General features: G+C 49.1%; 1 protein-coding gene across 1 annotated transcript in view; it reads right to left on the bottom strand.

Annotated features, from left to right (window-relative positions):
• Positions 1-26,388, bottom strand: part of LOC126176869 (uncharacterized) — a 78,000-nt gene extending 51,612 nt beyond the window's left edge. Inside the window, exon 1 of the mRNA XM_049924062.1 lies at positions 26,247-26,388. Coding sequence (XP_049780019.1) covers positions 26,247-26,354 — 108 coding nt within the window. The 5' untranslated portion in view covers positions 26,355-26,388. The remainder of the gene's footprint in view (positions 1-26,246) is intronic.
• Between the last annotated feature and the right edge of the window lie 247 nt (positions 26,389-26,635).

Raw genomic sequence — 26,635 nt, 5'->3', positions numbered from 1 at the left:
GAACCCACGGAGGGTCGGTGAGTGAGCATCAGTAAAATGAGATTCCTGGAGAACCACACAAGCTGCTGAGTAGGACGAAAGAAGGGATTTCAATTCCGGAAGGTGACGATAATAGCCATTACAATTCCATTGGAGAACCACAGAACGATGGTTTAAATGAGGGCTGAACACGCTAAATCCAGTCATACCGCCGGGTCCCCACCAGTCACCGACAAGGAGGGGGGCGACATCCATAAAAGACAGGTCAGAATCCGGTTGCGAAGTCGGGGAAGGGACCTCCGGTGATACCAGAGGCTCTTTGTCCCGAGACTTATGTTTCTTCTTCTTTTCAGGCTGAGATCGAGGAGGGCTGTGTGGCATAATGGATCCAGCTGCAGCAAGATCAGGAACAGAAAGAGACCGGGCGACCTGGGGGCCGATAGACCGCGGCTCTCGCGGTCGCCGCGCTGCAGCAGACCTCTGACCTGGAAGGTGCCGGGAAGGGGCATCCCGGGAGAGGCGCCCTTGACCGGCAGACGCCGAAGGAGTGGGACACTTCTCCGGCTGGGGAGGGGGAGCAGCGCCCAGAGGAGAGGGTGTGGGAGCCGCAGGGGAGGGGGAAGGAGAGGGGTCCGGGATGGGGGTAAGGAAGGGGGAGGATTGGTTGGTTGGTTTGGGGGATGAAAGGGACCAGACTGCTACGGTCATCGGTCCCTTTTTCCAAAGACAAAGAACATCCACAGAGAATAAAAACGAGGAACAGAATAGACACAGACGATACAGAACAAAAGAAACGGAGACAAGGACAAGACAAAACGAACTAAAACCACACAGAGTGTGACAGTGGTTGGCCGACCATAGAAATAAAAAAGGAAAAGCCAACCACTTAGAAACACATTAAAAGATCAGTGTAAAATCATAGGCCAAAGGCCAGAATCAAAACAAAAAATAAAGTAAAACAGAAACACTCAGAGGAAAGAATAAAAACTCCCTGCCCGAATAAAACGTAAAACTAAGGCAGCCATAACAGGGTCATCGGATAAAACGGCAGGGAGCGTATCAGGCAGCGCAAATGTCTGCCTGACCACAGCTAAAAGGGGGCAGGCCAACAGAATGTGGGCCACCGTCAAAGCCGCCCCGCAGCGACATACAGGAGGGTCCTCCTGGCGCAGTAAATAACTGTGTGATAGCCGGGAGTGGCCAATGCGGAGCCGACAAAGGACGACTGAGTCCCTGCGGTTGGCTCGCATGGAGGACCGCCACACAGTCGTCGTCTCCTTAATGGCACGGAGTTTATTGGGTGTAATCCGATCGCGCCATTCAGCGTCCCAAAGCGCAAAAACTTTTCGGCGGAGGACTGCCCGCAAATCAGCCTCTGGGAGGCCAACATCCAGAGATGGTTTATTCGTGGCCTCTTTCGCCAGGCGGTCAACATGTTCATTGCCCGGGATACCGACATGACCGGGGGTCCACACAAAGACCACAGAGCGGCCGCAACGCGCAAGAGTATGCAGAGACTCATGGATAGCCATCACCAGACGAGAACGAGGAAAACACTGGTCAAGAGCTCGTAAACCGCTCAGGGAATCGCTACAGATAACGAAGGACTCACCTGAGCAGGAGCGGATATACTCTAGGGCTCTAAAGATGGCGACTAGCTCAGCAGTGTAAACGCTGCAGCCAGCCGCCAAGGACCGTTGTTCGGAATGGTCCCCTAGAGTTAGCGCATACCCGACACGACCAGCAACCATCGAACCGTCGGTGTAAACAATTCCAGAGCCCTGATACGTGGCCAGGATGGAATAAAAGCGGCGGCGGAAGGCCTCTGGAGGGACCGAGTCCTTCGAGCCCTGTGCCAAGTCGAGCCGAAGGCAAGGGCGAGGAACACACCACGGGGGTGTACGCAGAGGCGCCCGGAAAGGAGGTGGAACAGGGAAAAACCCAAGCCCACAGAGAAGCTCCTTGACGCGTACGGCGATCGGACAACCCGACCGGGGCCGACGGTCTGGCAGATGGACGACTGACTGCGGGAACAGGACACGATAATTTGGATGCCCGGGCAAGCTTAGAACATGGGCAGCATAAGCGGCCAGCAAACGTTGGCGCCGGAACCGCAGTGGGGGTACACCTGCCTCCACTAGCACACTGTCCACAGGGCTGGTGCGGAAAGCACCAGTGGCAAGGCGTATCCCGCTGTGGAGAATTGGGTCCAGCACCCGTAACGCAGATGGGGATGCTGAGCCATAAGCCAGGCTCCCATAATCCAGACGGGACTGGATTAACGCCTGGTAGAGCCGCAACAGGGTAGAGCGGTCGGCGCCCCAGCGGGTGTGGCTCAAGCATCTCACAGCGTTGAGATGCCGCCAACACGTCTGTTTAAGCTGCCGGATATGAGGCAGCCAAGTCAACCGGGCATCGAAAACCACCCCCAAAAACCTGTGGGTTTCCACCACAGCAAGGAGTTCGTCGCCAAGATAAAGCCGCGGCTCAGGATGGACTGTTCGGCGCCAGCAGAAATGCATAACGCGGGTCTTGGCTGCCGAAAACTGAAACCCATGCGCCACAGCCCAAGACTGCGCCGTACGGATAGCGCCCTGTAGCTGACGTTCAACAGCTGCAATGCCAGTAGAGCTGTAATAAAGGCAGAAGTCGTCAGCATACAGGGAAGCAGAGACAGAATTTCCCACGGCCGCAGCGAGCCCGTTAATGGCTATTAAAAACAGACAGACACTTAAAACAGAACCCTGTGGCACACCGTTCTCCTGGACGTGGGTGGAACTATAGGAGGCTGCGACTTGCACGCGGAAGGTACGATACGACAGGAAATTGCGGATAAAGATCGGCAGAGAGCCCCGAAGACCCCATCCATGAAGTGTAGAAAGGATGTGATGACGCCATGTCGTATCGTACGCCTTCCGCATGTCGAAAAAGACAGCGACCAGGTGCTGACGGCGGGCAAAGGCAGTACGGATGGCCGACTCCAGGCTCACCAGATTGTCGGCGGCGGAGCGGCCTTTCCGAAACCCACCCTGAGACGGAGCCAGAAGGCCCCGAGACTCCAGTACCCAATTTAAGCGCCGGCTCACCATCCGTTCGAGAAGCTTACAAAGAACGTTGGTGAGGCTAATGGGGCGGTAGCTGTCCACCTCCAGAGAGTTCTTTCCAGGTTTCAAAATGGGGATGACAATACTTTCCCGCCATTGCGATGGAAACTCACCCTCGACCCAGAGACGGTTGTAAAGGTCGAGGAGGCGTCGCTTGCAGTCCACTGAAAGGTGTTTCAGCATCTGACAGTGGATGCGATCTGGCCCGGGAGCGGTATCAGGGCAAGCGGCAAGGGCACTCTGAAATTCCCACTCACTGAATGGAGCGTTGTAGGGTTCAGAAGCGTTGGTGCGAAAAGAAAGGCTCCGACGTTCCATCCGCTCTTTAATGGAGCGGAAGGCCTGGGGGTAATTCGCAGAAGCGGAACTCATAGCAAAATGCTCTGCTAAGCGGTTTGCAATGACGTCGGAGTCAGTAAAAACCGCTCCATTCAGTGAGAGCGCAGGGACGCTGGCAGGGGTCCGATAGCCGAAGACCCGTCGAATCTTGGCCCAGACCTGCGATGGAGTGACATGGAGTCCAATGGTGGACACATACCGCTCCCAGCACTCCTCCTTGCCTTGGCGGATAAGGAGGCGGGCCCGCGCACGCAGCCGTTTAAAGGCGATAAGGTGGTCCATGGAGGGATGTCGCTTGTGACGCTGGAGTGCCCGCCGGCGATCCTTAATCGCTGCAGCGATCTCAGGCGACCACCAAGGCACAGCCCTCCGCCGAGGGGACCCAGAAGAACGGGGAATGGCAGACTCGGCGGCAGTGACGATGCCGGCGGTGACCGATGTAACCACCACATCAATGGCATCAGTTGAGAGAGGCTCAATAGCGGCAGTGGAGGAGAACAAGTCCCAGTCAGCCTTATTCATAGCCCATCTGCTAGGGCGACCAGAAGAGTGACGCTGTGGTAGTGACAGAAAAATCGGAAAGTGGTCACTACCACACAGGTCGTCATGCACACTCCAGTGGACAGATGGTAAGAGGCTAGGGCTACAGATTGAAAGGTCAATGGCGGAGTAGGTGCCATGCGCCACACTGAAGTGTGTGGAGGCACCATCATTCAAAATCGAGAGATCGAGCTGCGACAATAAATGCTCAACGGTGGCGCCTCGACCTGTTGCCACTGACCCACCCCACAGAGGGTTATGGGCGTTAAAGTCGCCCAGTAATAAGCAAGGTGGCGGCAATTGGGCTATCAGCGCAGCCAGGACATGCTGCGCGACATCACCCTCCGGTGGAAGGTAAAGACTGCAGATGGTAAGAGCCTGCGGCGTCCACACCCTAACAGCGACAGCCTCTAAAGCTGTTTGGAGAGGGACAGACTCGCTGTGAAGTGAGTTAAGGACATAGATGCAGACGCCACCAGACACCCTTTCATAAGCTGCTCGGTTCTTATAATAACCCCGATAGCCACGGAGGGCGGGGATGCGCATTGCTGGAAACCAAGTTTCCTGCAGAGCAATGCAGAGGAAAGGGTGAAGGCTGATAAGTTGGCGGAGCTCAGCTAGATGGTGGAAGAAACCGCTGCAGTTCCACTGGAGGATGGTTTTGTCCATGGCTGAGAAAGGCGTGCCGGGACTGGGACGGCAGATTACGCCGCTGGGTCACCTGCTGCCTCCGATTGAGCACCCGTGCTAGTGCTATTGCTATTCACGGCGTCTGAGGGACCGGCGAGATCGAGGTCCTCAGCGGACGCCAGAATCTCCACCGCGTCCTCAGACGCAGAGCTAGAAGGTTGCGATGGGGTGGCTACCACCGCGCGTTCCTTGGGCTTAGAGCTGCTCTTCTTTGATTTCTCACGCTGCTCCTTGGGTTTAACTGGCTGGGAGGGCTTCACCGATTCAGTCTCCGGGACTGAGGAGGATCGGGAAGCCCTTCGACCTGCAGATTGTGGGCACTTACGCCACTGTCTATCGTCAGCCTTCCCGCCGGTGGAAACCTGGGAAGGGAGGGACCCAAGGGACCCCTTGCGAGCGTGAGAAGCCGAAGAAGTTGGACACTTCTCCGGCGTAGAAGCGGGGACCGACGTCCCCGATGGGGGGGATGGTGTTGCTCCTGAGGTAGGTGGCACAGGAGCAATCGGGTGGGTAGAGCCCCCCACTGGCAAGGGGGCAGGAGGAGTTGTACCACTCGTCGATCCGGCCGAAAGGCGCGAAACTGATGGGGCTAGCACAGGTGTTGTAACAGCGGCGTAGGAAGTTGTCATTCTCACTGGATGTAATCGGTCGTATTTCCGTTTGGCCTCAGTATAAGTCAGTCGGTCCAGGGTCTTATATTCCATGATTTTGCGCTCTTTCTGGAATATTCTGCAGTCTGGCGAGCAAGGTGAATGGTGCTCCCCGCAGTTGACGCAGATGGGAGGCGGGGCACATGGAGTATCGGGATGAGATGGGCGTCCGCAATCTCGACATGTGAGGCTGGAAGTGCAGCGGGAAGACATATGGCCGAACTTCCAGCACTTGAAGCACCGCATCGGGGGAGGGATATAGGGCTTGACGTCACATCGGTAGACCATCACCTTGACCTTTTCCGGTAACGTATCAGCCTCGAAGGCCAAGATGAAGGCACCGGTAGCAACCTGATTGTCCCTCGGACCCCGATGAACGCGCCGGACGAAATGAACACCTCTACGTTCTAAGTTGGCGCGCAGCTCGTCATCAGACTGCAAAAGGAGGTCCCTATGGAAAACAACACCCTGGACCATATTTAAACTCTTATGTGGAGTAATAGTAACGTTAACATCCCCCAACTTGTCACAAGCAAGTAACCTGCGTGACTGGGCGGAGGATGCCGTTTGTATCAGTACTGAGCCAGAGCGCATTTTAGACAAGCCCTCCACCTCCCCAAACTTGTCCTCTAAATGCTCGACGAAGAACTGAGGCTTTGTGGAGAGAAAAGACTCCCCATCAGCTCTCGTGCAAACTAAGAATCGGGGCGAATAACTGTTACCTCCATCCTGGGACTTACGCTCTTCCCACGGCGTGGCCAGGGAGGGGAACGTTTTCGGATCGTACTTCTGAGCATTAAATTGAGCCCGAGAACACTTAGAGACTGCTGGCGGCTGGCCGCCAGCGAGAGATGATGTACCACGCTTCATTGCGGGTCATCCGCCCTGATGCCACCTACTCCGACCAAGGGCCCTCCCCACGGGCGCCACCCAGCCACAGCAAAGGCCACCTGGCAGGATGGCCGTTGCCGGGAGTCCTGATACCCCAGGAGGATAGGCATCTACTCCTTGGCATACGTGGGGAGTTAACGGCGCAGGCATCAGTAGAGCGATCCCTGTGTTGTCAGGGGGCTACAACCAAGAGGGTACATGGCGGCCCCACCACAACGGACTGGCTACCGTGCTGGATCTTAGGTGCAAAACTGTCCAAGGTCGTCGCCGCAGTTAAAAGAAACACTGCAGAGGGCAGCGTGGTAATCGCACCCAGGGACGTATCCCCGCCCTAAAGATCGAAAACGAGCGGGACACCATGCCAACGACGTGAAAGCCGGCTAAAGGTCTAATTGCACGACGGATACAGTGCACCACGTAAGGCGCCCTTCCCCAATTGGCTCGCTCTTCGGAATAATTTAGAAAGATGGAGGTCAAACCCGAGAGGGGACCATCACATAAGGCCAAAACATGTGAGACTCCTTTTAGTCGCCTCTTACGACAGGCAGGAATACCGCGGGCCTATTCTAACCCCCGAACCCGCAGGGGGGGGAAGGGGGAGGAAGGGATGATGTAACCAAGGCGTAACTAGATGTCATGGACACAGGGTGCAATCGTGCATATTTCTTACGGGCCACTGTGTAGCTTAAACGATCAAGGGACTTATACTCCTGTATCTTTTTTTCTTTCTTATAGACTGGGCAATCTGCTGAACGTGGAGAATGACTACCATGACAATTTACACATACAGGAGGGGGAACACAGGGACTCCCCTCATGGAGTGGACGTCCACAGTCACCACAGAGAGGGTCCTGGGAACAGCGAGAAGACATGTGGCCAAAACGCAAGCACTTAAAACACCGCATAGGAGGTGGGATGTACGGCTTCACATCACAGCGATGGACCATAATCTTAACTTTCTCAGGAAGGGTATCCCCTTCAAAGGCCAGGATAAAGGCACCAGTATCAATACGATTATCCTTAGGACCCTTCTGAACACGCCGAACAAAGTGAACACCCCGCCGTCCGAGATTGTCCCGAAGTTCCTCATCAGTTTGAAGGATGAGGTCTCTGTGAAAAATCACACCTTGTACCATATTTAGAGACTGGTGAGGGGTAATGGACACGGGAATTGTGCCAAGATGGGTACACGCACGAAGGGCCGCAGATTGGGCAGCCGAATCAGTTTTTATCAGCAACGAACCCGACCGCATCTTGCTCAGGGAGTCCACTTCGCCGAACTTGTCTTCAATGTGTTCCACAAAGAATAAAGGTTTGACACTGGTGAAAGTATCTCCATCAGTCCTAGTGCAAACTAGATAACGGGGGAAAGGTTTTGCCCCTAGACGACGGGCCTGACCCTCCTCCCAGGGGGTAGCCACGGAAGGGAAGGCCGAAGGAGCAAGAGAAGCAGCACTTGAGGAATCAGTACCACGCAGAGACGGCCGCAGAAGAGCGGCCAGAGTTTTGGACCCGTATGCGTTTCATCTGCATAGCGTCCGCCCTGATACCACCCACTCCGATCAGGGGCTCTCCTCACGGGCGCCACCCAGCCACAGCAAGGGCCGTCTGGCACGGCGGCCATTGCCGGGAGTTCCGATGCTCCAGGATGACGAGCAACCACTCCAAGGCATGCATGAGGAGGTCACAGCTCAGGTATCAGAAGTGTGATTCCTGTGTGTTCAGGGGGCTCAACCAAAAGGGTACATAGCGACCCCACCACACGGGCTGGCTACCGTGCTGGCTATGCACCCTAGCATCAGACAACGACGTAAAAGAAAAGGTGGAATGTACTAGGAGGGCGCACGTCGGAGACACTAGGTAAGGTGCTCTTCCCCAAATGCCTCACACTACGGAAGAGAAATTTTGGAATGGAGGTCAAACCCCAGAGGGGGACCAAGGAATGCCAAAAGGAGGAGATGAGTACGCAGCAAAGCCGGAGTGTAAAACCAACAAAACCAGGAGGATAGCGGGGGCCAACATAAGCAAGGACACCAAGAGAGGGAGAGGAGAGGGCGAGGGGAAAGGGGTATGGAGGGGAAAGGAGGGGAAGGGAAAGGAAATGCAGCCCGGGAGAGAAAGAAGGCTGCAATGGCTCGGGGGCCCGTGCTCGCCACGCACGTGTCCACAAAAGAGTTGTGGACCCCCTGGGGGGGCGCCGGTAGGTGAGTGGCAACTCACCAGCGTCAGCATGAAGACTCGACGGGACTAGTATAAAACGCGCCGATCGCCAGTCGTAAACCCCGATGTTGTATGGAGTTGAGGCGGCGTAAGATGGATGGCCGTGCAGAGGAGTATACGAAGCTCCCATAATCCAGCTTAGAGCGGACGATCGATCGATATAGGCGAAGTAGGACGGTTCGATCCACTCCCCACGATATACCACTGAGAACACGGAGGACATTTAGAGAACGGGTACAACGGGCAGCCAAATATGACATGTGGAGACCAGCTAAGTTTCCTGTCAAATGTAAGGCCCAAAAATTTGGTTGTCTCCACGATTGGGAGAGCAACGGGACCGAGTCGTAAGGACGGTGGGAGAAACTTTGTAGCGCCAGAAGTTAATACAGACCGTCTTCTCGGCAGAAAAACGGAAGCCATTGGCGACACTCCAGGAGTAAAGACGGTCAAGAGAACGCTGAAGACAGCGCTCCAGGAAACACGTACACTGCGCGCTGCAATAGATGGTAAAATCGTCCACGAAAAGGGAGCCTGATACATCAGCTGGGAGGCAATCCATTATTGGATTGATCGCTATGGCGGAGAGCGACGCTCAAAACTGAGCCCTGTGGCACCCCATTCTCCTGGCGAAAGGTGTCCGACAGGACAGAACCCACACATATCCTGAACTGTCGATCCATTAAAAAGTAACGAATAAAAAGAGGGAGGCGACCGCGAAGGCCCCATGTATGCATGGTGCGGAGAATGCCCGCCCTCCAACAGGTGTCGTAAGCCTTCTCCAAATCAAAGAACACAGCCGCGGTCGGGCGCTTCCACAAGAAGTTATTCATAATCAAGGTCGACAAGGTAACCAGATGGTCAACAGCAGAACGGCGCCTACGAAATCCACATTGTACATTGGTAAGTAGGCGTCGAGACTCGAGCAGCCAAACCAATCGAGAGTTAACCATTCGCTCCATCACTTTACAGACACAGCTGGTAAGCTCGTCCTTCCCCGGCTTAGGAATCGGGACAACAATAGACTCGCGCCAGCATGCGGGAACAAGTCCCTTAATCCAGATGCGATTGTATGTACGAAGAAGAAAACCTTTACCCGCAGGAGAAAGGTTCTTCAGCATCTGAATATGAATAGAATCAGGCCCTGGAGCGGGGGACCGTGATCGGCCAAGGGCGTTTTCGAGTTCCCACTTGGTGAATGGGGCATTATAACTTTCACAATTCGAGGAGCGGAAGTTAGGTGGCCTAGCCTCCTCTGCCTGTTTGCAGGGGAGGAAGGCAGGGTGGTAATGAGCGGAGCTCGAAACCTCTGAAAAAGCGGCCGAAGGCATTGGAGACAGCCTCAGGGGCCACAAGGACGTCATTCGCGACCTTCAAGCCAGAAACTGGTGAGTGGACCTTAGTGCCAGATAGCCGGCGCAGGCTACCCCAGACAACAGAAGGAGTAAAACTGTTGAAGGTGCTTGTGAAAGCAGCCCAGCTGGCTTTCTTGCTTTCTTTAATAATACGACGACACTGTGCACGTAATCGTTTATAATTAATACAATTCGCCACTGTAAGGTGGCGTTTAAATGTGCGTAAAGCACGTCGACGAGCACGTAAAGCGTCTCTACATGCTGCGGTCCACCAGGAGACCGGTACGCGACGTGGAGAAGGAGTATGAGGGATGGAATATTCAGCAGCAGTGAGAAAGACTTCCGTGAGGTGTGCGACCTGACGATCGCAGCTTGTGAAGGTGTGATCCTGGAAGGTCGCCCTGGAAAAGAAGAGCCCCCAGTCTGCTTTGGAGATGATCCAACTAGATGAGCACAGAGAGGGGGTATGCTGCAGGAGATGGATAACACACGGGAAGTGGTCGCTCGAATATGTATCAGAAAGTGCATACCACTCAAACCGGCGTGCAAGGTGGGGAGTACATATAGAGAGGTCTAAATGGGAATAGGTGTGAGATGTGTCCGAAAGAAAAGTAGGGGCGCCAGTAATGAGGCAGACAAGATTGTGCTGGTTGAAAAGGTCTGCTAACAAGGAGCCCCTCAGGCAGGATGCTGGAGAGCCCCAAAGGGGATGGTGGGCACTGAAGTCTCCAGTTAACAAAAATGGTGCAGGTAGCTGAGCAATAAGGTGCATCATGTCCGCCCTGGTAACGGCAGACGACGATGGAGTGTAAACGGTACAAATGGAAAATGTAAAGTGGGGAGAGTAATGCGGATGGCAACTGCCTGCAGGCCGGTGTGCAACGGGATGGGATCTTAGTAAATATCATCCCGGACCAGCAACACAACCCCTCCATGAGCCGGGATACCTACCACAGGGGGTAGGTCAAAACGCACAGAGGTGTAGTGTGCCAAGGCAATTTGATCGCATGGGCGTAGCATCGATTCCTGAGGGCTACGACGAGCGGACGGTGCAAGCGGAGCAGCAACTTCAAGTCCTCTCGGTTGGAGCGAATGCTGTGAATATTCCAGTGAATAAGTGCCATCGTAAGAAGAAAAGGAAGATGAAAGAAGGGGTCACCTCGAAGGCCGCTGGGGGCCTGGCTTCGAGCGAGCACTGCCGCCGCTATCAGTAGGCGGACAGTCATCGTCCATTGGGTCTATAGGTTCATCGGCCATCTCGGGAAGATGGCCGGGAGGGGAAGCTTCCGCCGCCGGTGAACGGCCAGATGTTCGGCTACCAGCGGTGCGGCCAGGCGAAACTGATGACGGCCTGGGGCGGCAACCGCTGGGTGGCGCAGGAGAAGAAATGCGCCGTGGCGGAGAAGGAGAACTGTGCTTCCTATGAGCCTTCTTGAAAGGTCGTTTGGTGGAAGTACCGGTCGAAGGCTGGGAGGTAGAGGGACGTAGGAAGTCTGCACAGGACGGTTCCTTCTTGAAGGCCCGTGCATCTGACTTCAGGGTCTTCGTCTTAGCAGAAGCTGAGGAAGGGGCTGGTGTCTGTGGGGTGATGAAGAGGAGACGTCGACCGCGCGATCTTAGCACTGGCCGAACGGACGACCGTGGTGCTGAAGGTCAGATCGCATGTCTGGGTTGCCACCTCCTGGGTAGTCCGAGGAGAGGCGAGGACAGTACTGTATTTCCCCGCTGGGAGCAGCGTGGGCTTCCTACTAGCCAATAGCTTGCGAGCAGCCGAGGTGGACACTTTCTTTGACCCGAATTTCTTAGATACAGCGTTCTTCCTTATAGACAGGACAGTCGGGGGAGGATGCGGCATGGTCACCCTGACAGTTCACACAACGAGGAGACGGAGGTGGACAGTCACCCTCATGGGCATCCCTGCCACAAGTGACATTTAGCCGCATTGGAACAAGACTGTCGAGTGTGATTGAAACGCTGACACTGGTAGCAGTGCGTAGGTGTCGGGACATAGGGGCGAACAGAAATAACCTCATAGCCCGCCTTGATGTGCGATGGCAGCTTAACACTATCAAATGTCAAGAAAAATGTCCGGGTCAGTACAACGTCATTGTTGACCTTTTTCATGACCCTATGGACAGCCGTCGCCCTGCTCAGCGAGGAAAGATTGAATCTCCTCGTCAGTCAATCCGTCGAGGGATCTAGTATAGACCACACCACGAGACGAATTCAAAGTTCGGTGTGCCTCCACCCGGACAGGGAACGTGTACAGGAGTGTGGCCCGAAGCAGTTTTTGTGCCTGAAAGGCGCTCTCAGTTTCTAGTAATAAGGTACCGTTACGCAACCTGGTACAAGATTTGACAGATCCGGCTATGGCATCTACGCCCTTCTGAATAACGAAAGGGTTGACAGAAGAAAAATCCTTTCCGTCCTCAGATCGAGAAACGACGAGGAACTGTGGGGCAGGCAGTAGGACTTTTGTCACTGGTGGCTGGTCATGTTTCCGTTTTTGGGCAGAAGTCGAGAGAGATGGAGTGAAATCCATTGCGGAGGAATCCCCATGATTGCCAGCGTCTCCGATGGCGCGCTCCTTCCTTGTGGGGACCCTCTCAGAGGGCACTCCCGCCTTAGGTGAATGTTTACACCTCAGGTCACACCTCCCGAGAAACAGACGGAGAAGGTATCAGCTCAGGCAATCACCCCTCCCTGGGCCTGGCCTTTACCAGGGGGTACGCGCGTGCCTTACATGTCTACCCAGGGCGGGGAATTACGCGTTACCCCGTCACCGGCTACACGTGCGAACGCGTGGGTCGGCCTTCAGACACGCACAGGGAGGAAGGAAAAAGAGGAAAAAGAAGAGAGAGGGAGAAAGAGGACAGACTGTCTCAAACGCCGAGGCGGAGACCAGAGAAGGCAAGGAGAAGAAGGCAATGAGGAGGCAAGGAGAAGAAGGCAATGAGGAGGCAAGGAGAAGTCAAGGGAAAGAGTAAGGAAGACAGTGAGGTGGAGAATAGCAAAGAAAGGAACCAACCAAAGGAAGGAAGGAAGGAAGAAACGAGAAGTGAAAAACCAAAAAGACCACAATTATAGGTCGTGGAACCGTCCGTCTCCGGACGCAGGCGCTAACTACCCCCGTGAGGGGGATGGACTCCTTTTAGTCGCCTTTTACGACAGGCAGGAATACCTCGGGCCTATTCTAATCCCCGGACCCGCAGGGGGGGGGGGGACCAGGAGGATAGCAGGGGCCAACATAAGCAAGGACTCCAAGAGAGGGAGAGGACAGGGTGACAGGAAAGGAGCAAGGAGAGGAAAGGAGGGGAAGGGGAAGGAAACGCAGCCCTGGAAAGAAGGAAGGCTGCAATAGCTCAGGGCCCCGTGCTCACCACGCACATATCCACAAAAGAGTTGTGGACCCCCTGGGGGGAAGGTCCAAGTGCCTGCACAAATTCCCATCAGCAAAAGGTGCATTATTGGGGCCAACATGGTGTGGGATGAAATGGATGGGCCCTGTTCAACTCTGCATTTCTGCCAGAGGAAGGTGGTAGGGTAGGAAGAGTATGAAGATGCTGTCACAACATGTGTTACAAGGCATTCTTTGAGAACCAGTGGGTCAGTGCACAGAACACCTTTGACGTTCAGACGCTGGCGGCAGCCCAGAAGGCTTGGATCAAATCTGCGATGAGACATCGTCTCCAGGGAAGAAATAGCGCTCCCAGCATTCCTTTTTACTCCACTTAAGGTAATGAGCCTTAGCACCAAGACACTTAAAAGTAAGGAGGTTGGTCTGAAGGGTGTTGCTTAAATCACTGCAGCGCCTGTTGGCAGCAACTGTCATCCTTTATCTACCATGGTATTGGTCAATGATGAGGGGGACCTGTGGCTAGGTGGACAGCAGTGCCAGCAGCATGAAGAATAGTGGCAGAGATGCACTGCCCTGCAGAATGCTCAGTTTGGGGGCCTGTCTGCCTGGCAGCAGCAACAGGGGAACGATGGAATCACTGGGAAGTGTTAACTGTTTCAAAAGTCATCTTGGAATGACCAATGAAGGAAGGCCACAAGGGCAGGTGAGGTGGAGATCGATAGCAGAGAAGGTGCCATGAGTGGCACTGAAGTGGGTATGGGAACCATCATTGAGGAGACAAATCGAGATCTGATGACTTGTTCAGTTAGGATACCCCTACCCATTGAAGTGACACTCCACCACAATGGATGTTGGGCATTCAAGTCCCCAAGAAGAAGGGGGCCAGAGTTGCTGGATTAAGGTAGACAGTGCAACGTAAGTGGCCTACCTGGGAGGGAGGTAGACATTGCAAATGGTGATAGCCAGAGTCGTTTGCACTCTGGCCACTATCACTTCCAAGTTGGTATGTAGGGGACCCAGTCACTAATATCAAAAGGAAGCAATGTGCAGACCCCACCAGATGCTCCCCCAGGGCCAGCATGGTTCCAACAGAAGGCCAGATAACCATGAAATGTTGGAGAGAATGGTCATCATGGAAATACAGAATCGGAGACAAGACATCGCATTTCCAGTAGGTGACGATAATATCAACTGCAATTCCACTGGATGATTGTGTGGCAAGAATCCAAGGTAGACATGAAACCAAGGAGGTGGTCAGGTCACTCAGTAGTCTTCACTGTCAAGGATGGGGCGACATCAATAAATAAGGTTTCAGACTCAGGTTGTGAGGGGGAGATGGAACCTCCAGGGCACCAGGTGCACATTGTCTTGGTATTTATGTTTTTTCTTTTTCTGAGATGGAGGAGGGCAGGGCACAGGAGGAGCACAGGCTTCTGCAAGGTCTGGAACCGAAAAAAAGCAGGCGACCATGGGATGCACAGATGGTGAGCCTCGTTGCCCAGTGGTGGTAAGAGTCTTCTTCCCTGAGAGACTGGGGAGAGGAGTCCAGGAGGGAACCCGATCACCGCCAGATGTCTAAAGAAAGGGTTCACTTCTTTGACTGGAGATGTGGCTTCCTGATGGGAGGTCGTGGGAACTGCAGTAGAGGGGGAGGGGGAGAGGGACAGGACTGGGGCAAGGACGAGGGAGGAGGAGGAATTGAAGTAACAGAAGCAAAAGATAGTGACACAGGACTGAGTATCTCACTTTTGGCGAGAGACAGCACAAGAACTCAGCACAAGACAGGGTAATCCGGTGGGCGAGGGTAGTGGCAGTCAGCACAATTGATACACAAAGGGGATTCCATCGTCAAGTGGGTGGCCAGCCACCACACAAAGGGTCCGCTGTGCAGTGGGAAGACATGCCCAAAATGCAAGTGTCAGAAGCACTGCATAGCTTGAGGGATGTACAGCTTCACCTCACATCTGTAGCACATAACCTTGACATTCTCTGGGAGGGTATCCCTCGAAAGCCAGAATGAAGGCGTCAGTGTGTGTGCAGTTGTCTTTGCAACCCCTCTGCACACGTCTAACAAAATGAACGCCACGCCAGATTAGCCCTGAGTTCATCAGTTAGCAGAATGAGGTCCCTATGAAAAATAATGAATAAAAATAGGGGTGCAGGTAAGCTACTACGAACAGCATAGTGAACGCATTATTATTGTGGCCAAGATAGACTAAGCCCACACCTACCACAGAGTACAAGAGAAAAGAAAAAGTTCCCAATGCGAATACCAATAAGCACAACATATCAGAGTGGCTAAAATCTAAAAACATCGATTTCGAAGACGGTATGTTGATGAAAGAACTTTTAGATATAGTTAAAAATCACAGAACAGCGCACAACAAATACGCAATAGATGAAATGGCAAAAATGCAGGGAAAACTGTTCTCAGAGTTCCTCCATACCACTGTGAATTAAACGCCATGGAGTTAGTGTGGGCCAGAATCAAAGGCTATGTTGCAGCGAAAAACAGAACATACAAAATGCCGGGAGTTAAAGTACCGTTAGAAGAAGCAGTAAGAACAGTGACTGCAGATGACTTGAACAAGTGCGTCCTCCATGTCGTAGAAAAAGTGGAAACTCAGATGTGGAAATTGGACTGCATTATAGAGGAGACAGCAGCGGTTTGTTATAAACCTCAATGGAAACAGTTCAACTTCGACAGAGTGAATCTTGTTTCGTCCTTTATCATTATTACTGGTATTGTTATTAAAATTAACAATTACTTGTGTTTGAATGGAGCGTTTTGTTCGCAACCTGAATGAAAATAAATCTGCTTCGACAGAATGAACTCAGTTTAACATTATTTTAACACTGTTAAATTTATTTCGTACATTGTTGACCAGGTTTCTCACGGTCCGCTGCGACAGCTCGGCAGCCAGCCGAACGCCGCCAGCTGCAAAGCGTGCGCCAAGGATTTTCCACACACCTACGTATCACGTTAACACCGAATGCTTTCTCTGGAAACGAGCGTAGTCGCTCACGTGACACTGTTTCGTCCCAGCTCTCGGTGAACAGACTTTAGTGGTAAGATAGATACCACCTACAAAAAAAAAAGAGACCTTTGGAGGAAAGAGAATCACTTTTATGAATATCAAGAGCTCAGATGGAAACCCAGATCTAAGCAAAGAAGGGAAAGCAGAAAGATGGAAGGAGTACATAGAGGGTCTATACAAGGGCGATGTACGTTAGGACAGTATTATGGAAATGGAAGAGCATGTAGATGAAGATGGAGATATTGCGTGAAGAGTTCGACAGATCAGTGAAAGACCTAAGTCAAAACAAGGCTCCACGAGTAGACAACATTCTATTAGAACTAATTATAGTCTTGGCAGAGCCAGCCCTGGCAAAACTCTACCATCTGCTGAGATTTATGAGAAAGGAGAAATACCCTCAGACTTCTAAAGGAATATAATAATTCCAATCCTAAAGAAAGGATGTGTTGACAGATGTGAAAATTACTGAACTATCAGGTTAATAAGTCACAGCTGCAAAATACTAACGCGAATTCTTTACAGACGAATCGAGAGACTGTTAGAAGCAGACCTCTGGGAAGGTCAGTTTGGATTCCGTGGAAATGTTTGAACACGTGAGGCAATATTGACCCTACGACGTATTTTAGAAGATAGAGTAAGGAAAGGCAAACCTACTGTTCTAACATTTGTAGACTTAGAGAAAGCTTTTGACAGCGTTTACTGGAACACTTTCAAATTCTGAAGGTAGCAGGGGTAAAATACAGGGAGAGAAAGGCTATTTTCAATTTGTACAGAAACCAGATGGCAGTTCAAGTCGAGGGGCATGAAAGGGAGCAATGGTTGCGAAGGAAGTGAGAGGGTTGTAGCCTATACCCGCCCTGGTATCACCCACTCCATGCAGGGGCTCTACCCTTGGGAGCCATCTGGCCACAGCAAGGGCGGTCTGGAGCAGCAGCCATTGCTGACTGTTCCGATACTCCAAAAAGATAAGCACCGACTCCTTGGCATACATGGGGAGGGAACAGCTCAGGTATCCATAGGATGACCCATGTGTTTTCAGGGCTCAGCCATATGGATATATAACATCCTCACCACACATATTGGCTACACATGCTGGTAAACTAGCAGGGTGGAAGGGGGTCTGCAGTGGGGAAGGGAGGGGAGAAGGAAGGGGGGGGAGGAATCTACACCGTAGATGCTAGAGAAGGAGTTCGTCCCCATAAGGCTCACACCAAAAAGGATGGAAGGACAGGCAAAAGGAACGAAAGTGCAACCAATACAGAAAACCAGGTGGATAGCCAGGTAGACGTAAATCAGAACACCGAGAGACAGGAAGGAGGTGGCAACTGGGAAGGAGCGATGATAGGGTGGGAGCACAGGGTGAAGGAAATGCAGCCAGAGAAGAAAGACTCGGCTGCAATAGCTTGGGGCCCATATGCACCACGCACTATCTCATGAAAGTAACCGCGAGCCTCCCCCGGGGGGGGGGGGGGGGGTGAACGGGGAAGAAGGGTTGAATAATCAACGAAAGGATAACGTTCTACGAGTCGCAGCGTGGAATGTCCGAACCATGAATGTGTCAGGGAAGCTAGTAAATCTTACAAGGGAAATGCAAAGGCTCAATCTAGATATAGTAGGTGTCAGTGAAGTGAAATAGGAAGAAAATGATTTCTGATCAGATGAGTATAGAGTAATACCGACAGAAATAGAAAATGGTATAACGGGAGTAGGATTCATTATAAATAGAAAGGTAGGGCAAAGAATGTGTTACTGTGAACAGTTCTGTGATAGCGTTGGTCTTTTGTCAGAATTGATAGTAATCAGACACCGACAACGATACATCGGGTATATATACCGCTGAAGAGGAAGTATGAGGAACTGAAAGGATAATTCAGAACAAAGGAGGATGAAAATCTAGTAGTCAGGGGGACTGGAATGCATTTGTAGGAGACGGAGTAGATGGAAAGGTTACAGGAGGATATGTTCTTGGGACAAGGAATGAGAGGGGACACATATGTAATAAATTTCAGCTAGTAATAGCTAATACTCTGTTCAGGAATCACAAGAGGAGGCGGTATACTTGGAAAAGAGGAAGATTTCATATAGATTACATCATGGTCAGACATTCCGAAATCAGATACTGGATTCTCAGGCGTACCCAGGAGCAGATATACTCATATCACAATATAGTAATACTGGAGTTGGCTGAAGTTAGAGATTAGTAAGGAAGAATGAAGATGCAAAGGAGTGGGATACAGAAGTATCTAAGAGATGACTAAACAAGCATGAAGTTCTCTGAGGCTATAGATACAGCAATGAATAGCTCAGTAGCCAGTATAGTTGAGGAATGGACGTCTCTAAAAAGGGCCATCACAGAAGTTGGAAAAACATTGGTACAAGGAAGGTAGCTGAGAAGAAACCATGGGTAACAGAAGAAATACTTCAGTTGAGTGATGAAATAAGAAGTACTAAAATGTTCAGGGAAATTCAGGAATACAGAAATACAAACCAATGAGGTATGAAATAAATAGGAAGTGCAGGGAAGCTAAGACGAAACGGCTGTTTGAAAAATGAAAACAGAAAAAGAAATGATTGTCAGATGGACTGGCTCAGCACATAGGAAAGTCTTAACCTTCGGTGACAAAAAAGCAAGGGTGGTAGCATAAAGAGTGCAACGAGAATACCACAAATGCAGATGAGAGGGTGGAAAGAGTACACTGAAGGCCTCTAATAGGGGGAAGATTTGATGTGATAGAAGAAACAGGAGCCGATACAGAAGAGAGGGGATTTAAGAATTTAATGGAGCTTTGGTGGACTTAAGATCAAATAAGGCAGAAGGGCTAGATAACATTACATCAGAATTTCTAAAATCGTTGGGAAAGTGGCAACAAAAAGATTTAGAACGTATTAACCTGGTGACGTACTGACTTTCGGAAAAATAATGTCCACAATTCCGAAGACTGCAAGAGCCGACAAGTGCAAGAAGTATCGCAAAAATCAGCTTAACAGCTCATGAATCCAAGATTCTCACAAGATTAATATACAGAATAATGGAAAAGAAAATTGGGGATGTGCTAAATGACTATCAATTTGGCTTCAGAAAAGGTAAAGGTACCCGAGAGAGAATTCTGACGTTGCGGTTGATAAGGGAAGGAAGACTAAAGAAAAATCAAGACACGGTCATAGGATTTGTCAGCCTGTAAAAATATCGACAATGTAAAATGGTACAAGATGCTCGAAATTCAAGAAAAATAAAGGTAATCTATAGGGAGAGTCGGGTAATATACAATATTTACGAGAGCCAAGAGGGAATGATAATAGTGGACTACCAAGATAGAAGCGCTCGGATTCAGAAGGGTGTAAGAGATGTAGTCTTTCGCCCATACTGCTCAATCTGTACATCTAAGAAGCAATAATGGAAATACAAGAACGGTTCAGGAGTGGAATTAAAATTCAAGAAAGGGTATCAACGATACGATTCGCTGATGACATTGCTATCCTGAGTGAAAGTGAAAAATATCGTGATATGCTAAATGGAATGAACAATCTAAAGAGTACAGAATACGGATTGAGAGTTAATAAAAGACGAAAGTAATGAGAAGTAGCAGAATGAGAATAGCGAGGAACTTATCAGGCTTGATAGTCACAAAGCTGATGAAGTTAGGGAATTTTGTTACCTAGGCAGCAAAATAACCAAAGACGGACAGACCAAGGAGACATCAAAAGCAGACTACCGCTGGCAAGAAGGACGTTCCTGGCTAAGAGAAGTCTACCAATATCATACATAGACCTTACTTTAAGGAAAAAAATTGAGAATCTACTTCTGGTGCACAGCATTGTATGGTTGTGAAACGGACTGCAGGACAACCGGAAAAGAGAATCTAAGCATTTGGCATGTGCTACAGGCGAATGTTGAAAATCAGGTGGAGTGATAAGGTAAGAAATGAGGTTCTGTGCAAAATAGGAGAGGAATGTGTAAAACACTGACAAGGAGAAGGGACAGGATGATAGGACATCTGCTAACAATGGAACCTCCCCATCGCACCCCCGCTCAGATTTAGTTATAAGTTGGCACAGTGGATAGGCCTTGAAAAACTGAACAAGGATCAACCGAGAAAACAGGAAGAAGTTCTATGGAATTATGAAAAAATAAGCAAAATATACAAACTGAGTAGTCCATGCGCAAGATATGCAACATTTAGGGTAACGTGAGCTCAGGAGCGCCGTGGTCCCGTGGTTAGCGTGAACAGCTGCAGAACGAGAGGTCCTTGGTTCAAGAGTGTCCTCGAGTGAAAAGTTCAATTTTTTATTTTCAGTTTATGTGTCAAACTTATGTTTTCATCGCTTTTTTGGGAGTGATTATCACATCCACAAGAAAACCTAAATCGGGCAAGATAGAATCTTCTTACCCATTCGCCAAGTGTACAAGTTAGGTGGGTCGACAACATATTCCTATCATGTGACGAAAATGCCGTCACCAGTGTCTTATAGAATATATCAGACGTTTTCCTGTGGAGGAATCGGTTGACCTATGACCTTGCGATCAAATGTTTACGGTTCCCATTGGAGAGGCACGTCGTTTCGTCTACTAATCGCACGGTTTTGCGGTGCGGTCGCAAAACACAGACTAAACTTATTACAGTGAACACAAACGTCAATGAACGAACAGACAGATCAAACTTTGCGAAAATAAAAATAGCAAACTTTTCACTCGAGGTAAGACTTGAACCCAGGACCTCTCGTTCCGCAGCTGCTCACGCTAACCACAGGACCACTGCGCTCCTGAGCTCACCCTGTCCTAGACGTTGCCTATCTTGCGCATGGACTACCTAGTTTGTGTATTTTGCTTTTTTTCATAGTTCCACACAACTTCTTCCTGTTTTCTCGATTGATCTGTGTTCAGTTTTTCAAGGCCTAACCACTGTGCCAAATTATAACTAAATCTGAGGGGGGTGCGATGGGGAGGTTCCCTTGTAAGACGTCAGCGAATGACTTCCATAGTACTAGAGGGAGCTGTAGAGGAAGATAGATTGGAATACTTCCAGCAAATAATTGAGGACATAGGTTGCAAGTGCTACTCTGAGATGAAGAGATTGGCACAGGAGAGGAATTCATGGCGGGCCTCATCAAACCAGTCAGGAGACTGATGAGCCCAAAAAATGGGTAATGGTACTGGACATGACGGTCGTTTTAAGGACGGTCGTTTTGACAGTGACTTCACGTTCAGGAAGACCTTCGGGGTCTGATCGTTTAAACGCATTAATACACAATGCTACACTTCATTGTATTCGAGAAGCGGCAAATCTAACTCTGATCATTCCATCATCATGCGACATTTGAATGTAATGGGGAAGGTTCAAAAATCTGGCATATGGGATCTGCATGATCTAGGGGAAAAAATCATATGTGTATCACTGCTTGCTCGTCATTAATTGGCGCGTTACCAGCACTGAACATTCTAACCCTGTGTTACCGGAGACGAGAAATGGTGAGTCTACGCTAACAAAGAAAAGGAATGACTGAGTCCAAACAAAGCAACTCCCCGTACGGAAACCTGTACATATTCACAGAAAATGTTATGAATCTAGTGCAACAGCGACCATGAATTGTTTCCCTGAGGTGTAAGCATCACTGCTGACATTTACTATGAACAGCTGAGACGTCTTGCGGATGCAGGAAAACTACCTCTGAATGCTGCTACTCCACGATAACGACCGATCGCCCGATGCGCCCCCCCCCCCCCTCAGGATTCTGCTAGATTGGCGGGAAACACTATACAGTTATGGTGGGGAGTCATTCCGCATCCATCTTACCTTCATCTTGCGGCCTCATATTTTCACGTTTTCCGCTCTAACAATCTTGCTATGAAAATGTGCTCCGAACGTAGCTCTAACAGTTCTTCGCCTCAAAATAACCGATTTCTACAGCCACAGAATTTAACAGTTAACCCACATCCGGAAGACAAATAGTGAAGCGGAATATATTATTGATTACTAAAGGCTCATATGTATCTTATTTAAATTATGAAAAAAGCTACGAACTTCTGCGCCATGACTGAAGGTATTGCTACTCTGAACTGGTGCTTCTTACCTTACTGCCGGGTCAGCGTGCACCGCACACCCAAGTTAAAGGAGACCCACTTTACAACAGCTCTAGAGCTATAGATCTATCATCATAACCAAATAAATTGATATTAAACGAGGTCAGATTTCTGTTGCTCTATTACGCTAATGTTTACATCTACATACTCCGCAATCTACCATACGGTGCGTGGCGGAGGGTACCTCGTGCCACAACTAGCATCTCTCCCTGTGCCACTCCCAAACAGAACTAGGGAAAATGACTGCCTATATGCCTCTTACGAGCCCTAATCTCTTATCTTTGTGGTCTTTCCGTGATATGTAAGTTGGCGGCAGTAGAATTGTACTGCCGTCAGCCTCAAATGCTGGTTCTCTAAATTTCCTGAGTACGATTCACGAAAAGAACGCCTCCTTTCCTCTAGAGACTCCCACCCGAGATCCTGAAGCATTTCCGTAACACTCGCGTGATGATCAAACCTGCCAGTAACAAATCTAACAGCCCGCCTCTGAATTGCTTCTATGTCCTCCCTCAATCCGGCCTGATAGGGATCCCAAGCGCTCGAACATTACTCAAGAATAGGTCGTATTAGTGTTTTATAAGCGGTCTCCTTTACAGATGAACCACATCTTCCCAAAATTCTACCGATGAACCGAAGACTACTATCCGCCTTCCCCACAACTGCCGTTGCATGCTTGTCCCACCTCATATCGCTCTGCAATGTTACGCCCAAATATTTAATCGACGTGACTGTGTCAAGCGCTACACTACTAATGGAGTATTCAAACATTACAGGATTCGTTTTCCTATTCATCTACATTAATTTACATTTATCTATATTTAGAGTTAGCTGCCATTCTTTACACTATTCTGTCCAAGTCATCTTGTATCCTCCTACTGTCACTCAACGACGACACCTTCCCGTACACCCCAGCATTATCAGCAAACAGCCGTACATTGCTATCCACCCGATCCAAAAGATCGTTTATGTAGACAGAAAACAGCTGCGGACCTACCACACTTCCCTGGGGCACTCCAGATAATACCCTCACCTCCGATGAACGGTCACCATCGAGGACAACGTACTGGGTTCTATTACTTAAGAAGTCTTCGAGCCACTCATACTTGGGAACCAATCCCATATGCTCGTACGTTAGGAGTCTGCAGTGGGGTACCGAGTCAAACGCTTTAAGGAAATAAAGGAATATGGCATCCGTCTGATACCCTTCATCCACTGTTAGCAAGATATGTGAAAAGAGGGCGAGTTGCGTTTCGCAGGAGCGATGCTTTCTAAAGCCGTGCTGTTGCATGAACAGCAACTTCTGTCAAGGAAATTCATTATATTCTAACTGAGAATATGTTCGAGAATCCTGCAACAAACCTATGTTAAGGATATTGGTCTGTAATTTTGAGGAACCGTCCTTCTACCCTTCTTATATACAGGCGTCACCTGCGCTTTTTTCCTGTCGCTCGGGACTTTACGTTGGGCAAGAGATTCGCGATAAATGCATACTAAGTAAGGAGCCAATGCAGTAGAGTACGCTCTGTAAAACCGAATTGGAATCCCATCAGGACCTGGCGATTTATTTATTTTCAACCCTTTCAGCTGCTTCACAACCCCAGGGATGTCTATGACTGTCCTCCATACGGGAATCTGTACGAGACTAACGGCGGTATGTTTGTACGATCCTCCTGCGTGAAAGATTTCTCAAATGCTAAATTTAAAATTTCAGCTTTAGTTTTGCTGTCTTCCGCTGCCAGGCCAGACTGATCAGTGAGTGACTGGATGGAATCCTTCGATCCGCTTACCGATTTTACGTAAGACCAGAATTTCCTTGGGTTTCAGCAAGATCTTTTGCTAAGGTATGATGGTGGTAGTGGTTGAATGCTTCGCACATCGCTCTTTTTACAACAGCACGAATCTCAACTAATTTTATTTCAGTACTAATACAATTTAGCTTTGCAGTAGCGAAATATTTAAATTCACCAAACAGGTAAGCATCGCTGTTCTAGAGCACTATATTCAAGTTCTTTGGACCTGAAGAAGATATCTTAATGTACGTACACACACGGGAGAAATAAGACACGGGAATATGGCATATTGGGAAAGTGCAAATGAAACTTGCTGAATGTGCCTCCCGACCGCTTTCTAAGAAGTTCCGGATACAATCCACCTGCACCGACAAGCTAGGAAGACAGGGGGAACCAGATTATGGATGGATGACCTGCAATGAAGATAATCGTTTGTGAAATTCAAGCCTGTAATGTGTTTAAATATGTTTAATTTCTTCCAAGTGTTACTCTGTTACTGATGAGAGCTCGCTGAACAGCTTTACACAACCACACACGGCAACACACTACCCTCCCAAGGAAGAAATCCACATGGCAAATACGAATATTCCTACGTTTTACTGCGATTTGGTAAAGCAGTTTATTCGAAACAAGTGTTTTGTTAGAATCAAATATCGTTACTGATTTAATGTATTGTGAAATAAATATCCTTTAGATCCTTCTGTATTGTTCTGCAGAGACAGTCAAATAACTACCTCAGTGTTCTTACGACTCTTTGAATATTTCACTTTCCTTAGCGTAATGACAAAGTGATGTAACTCAAGGCATATGTATAATACACCGGCACGTTTTTCTTTAACGCTACCAGGTAAGATTTTATTTGCGTAATAGTACGATAGGAACTCTTGCGGGTTAAATGATGTGTGATTGTGGGATCGCACGGGATACTGAATTTTACAGGATTTCGTTCAATAAGTGTTTATGTTCATACGAACATATATTTGAAACTGCTTTATGAGTGAAACTTAGCTTTTTAACTACCTTTACCATTGTTAAACTCTTAGTGCTTTTTAGAGTCCGAGATGTCACGGATGTGATTACTTTCCTCTCTCCACACATTAGCAGTTCAAGGATGACATAGCTGCTCTGGTCCAAACCAGGAATGACTTAAGATCTGCTTAAAGTCATGGCCAGCGTACTTAGGAGATACGGACTGGGAATGAAGAATATCAGGATGAAAGTTATAGTAGGAATAGATATTATTAGCGAAGTAAATAATGAAAGCTAAATTTTTCGTGAACTACCGGTGCTACGGAAAAATTAGCATGTACAATAATTGCTACTAAAAACAGCAACGAATGGTCCTACTCAACGCCTGAAGACAAAACTTCAGAGCAATGCTTTATCACTTTGATCTGCCACTATTTTAACCCGTAACAAATGCCGAGCAGGTCTGTACAGAACCTGAATGTGTTCCACATCAATCCATAGATAGTTCGGAACATTGTTTTTAAAGAATTCTTTAAGGCGAACTGGTTCATACGTTGCTGTATGTACACTGTTGAAGCAATGCAGAAATTCTAAATGTTTCACAGACCTTTAAAAAGAGTGGTGATTCAACACAAACACTTCGAAGAAAAAAGTTTCGCGATAAACGCTAATCCGAAAGTGAATGTCTAATGTAGTTTCCCACTGCCAAGTAAACAAATAGTGCAAGCGAGCGGAAATTAGCTGGTCTGCGCCTTCACATTTAGTAAATTTTCCGTCTTTTTACGCTGAAGGTTTCATTATACCCATGAAAATACCCCGAAAGCAAAATATATTTTATTTTAAAAATATAGCTTCATGTATATATCGCTAGAAAAGATACAGGTGTCATAATTAAACACATTTGCGTAGTATTATGTTCACCAAATTCTGCTGCCGTGTGAAACAGAATGAAGGAAAAGAAGCAGTTATCTTTCGCCCCACATCCTCCCTCGTAGCTGCTACCAGAACAGGTACTTACGAACATACGTTAAAACATATTGAGGATGAATTACCGATTCCTACACTAAGACCAATCTCAAATTACCAAAGTACGGTTTTAAGAAATGACACGCGAAGAATAGTACAGACCTTCGAACAGGATTACGTTGAATAATGTAGATTCTAGAAAAACAATTTTGGTTTCACAAGAGCATTAGTTTACCGATCACAGAGAACTACGCTAAGTTTTGAAACACTAAGAAACGTACATGAGAATTACTTGCACGTGAATTCAGCGTGGACCTCTTGTACCCACACATGAACACAGAGAGAATGGCCTCGCACATGCGCTTAAGCGTTGTCCATAAGCAGGTCATGTTATGTCAGCAACACGCTCGTGCGGCCCTCTTCTCTAAGAACAGACTGTAAAGTGCGCTACACAATCTCACAGCTGTTGACAAGTGTACTAGCGACTGCTACACTATCTTTGCCTAGAATGGAATCAGGCAACATCTTTGCTGCACTGTTCAACCCTCGACAAATACCCGCAGAGAACATTTTCCTTCATGTTAAACATGGTGAAATATGACTTACGGCTACTTTTTATGAAACGAAAAAAAAGGCTTTACATATTCAAATGTCACATCATGTAGTTTGA

This window comes from Schistocerca cancellata, chromosome 3 (assembly GCF_023864275.1).
Source record: "Schistocerca cancellata isolate TAMUIC-IGC-003103 chromosome 3, iqSchCanc2.1, whole genome shotgun sequence".
Taxonomy (NCBI): Eukaryota; Metazoa; Arthropoda; class Insecta; order Orthoptera; family Acrididae; genus Schistocerca; species Schistocerca cancellata.
The sequence above is the reverse complement of the archived record's forward strand: the minus strand, read 5'-3'. Positions and strand labels throughout refer to the sequence as shown.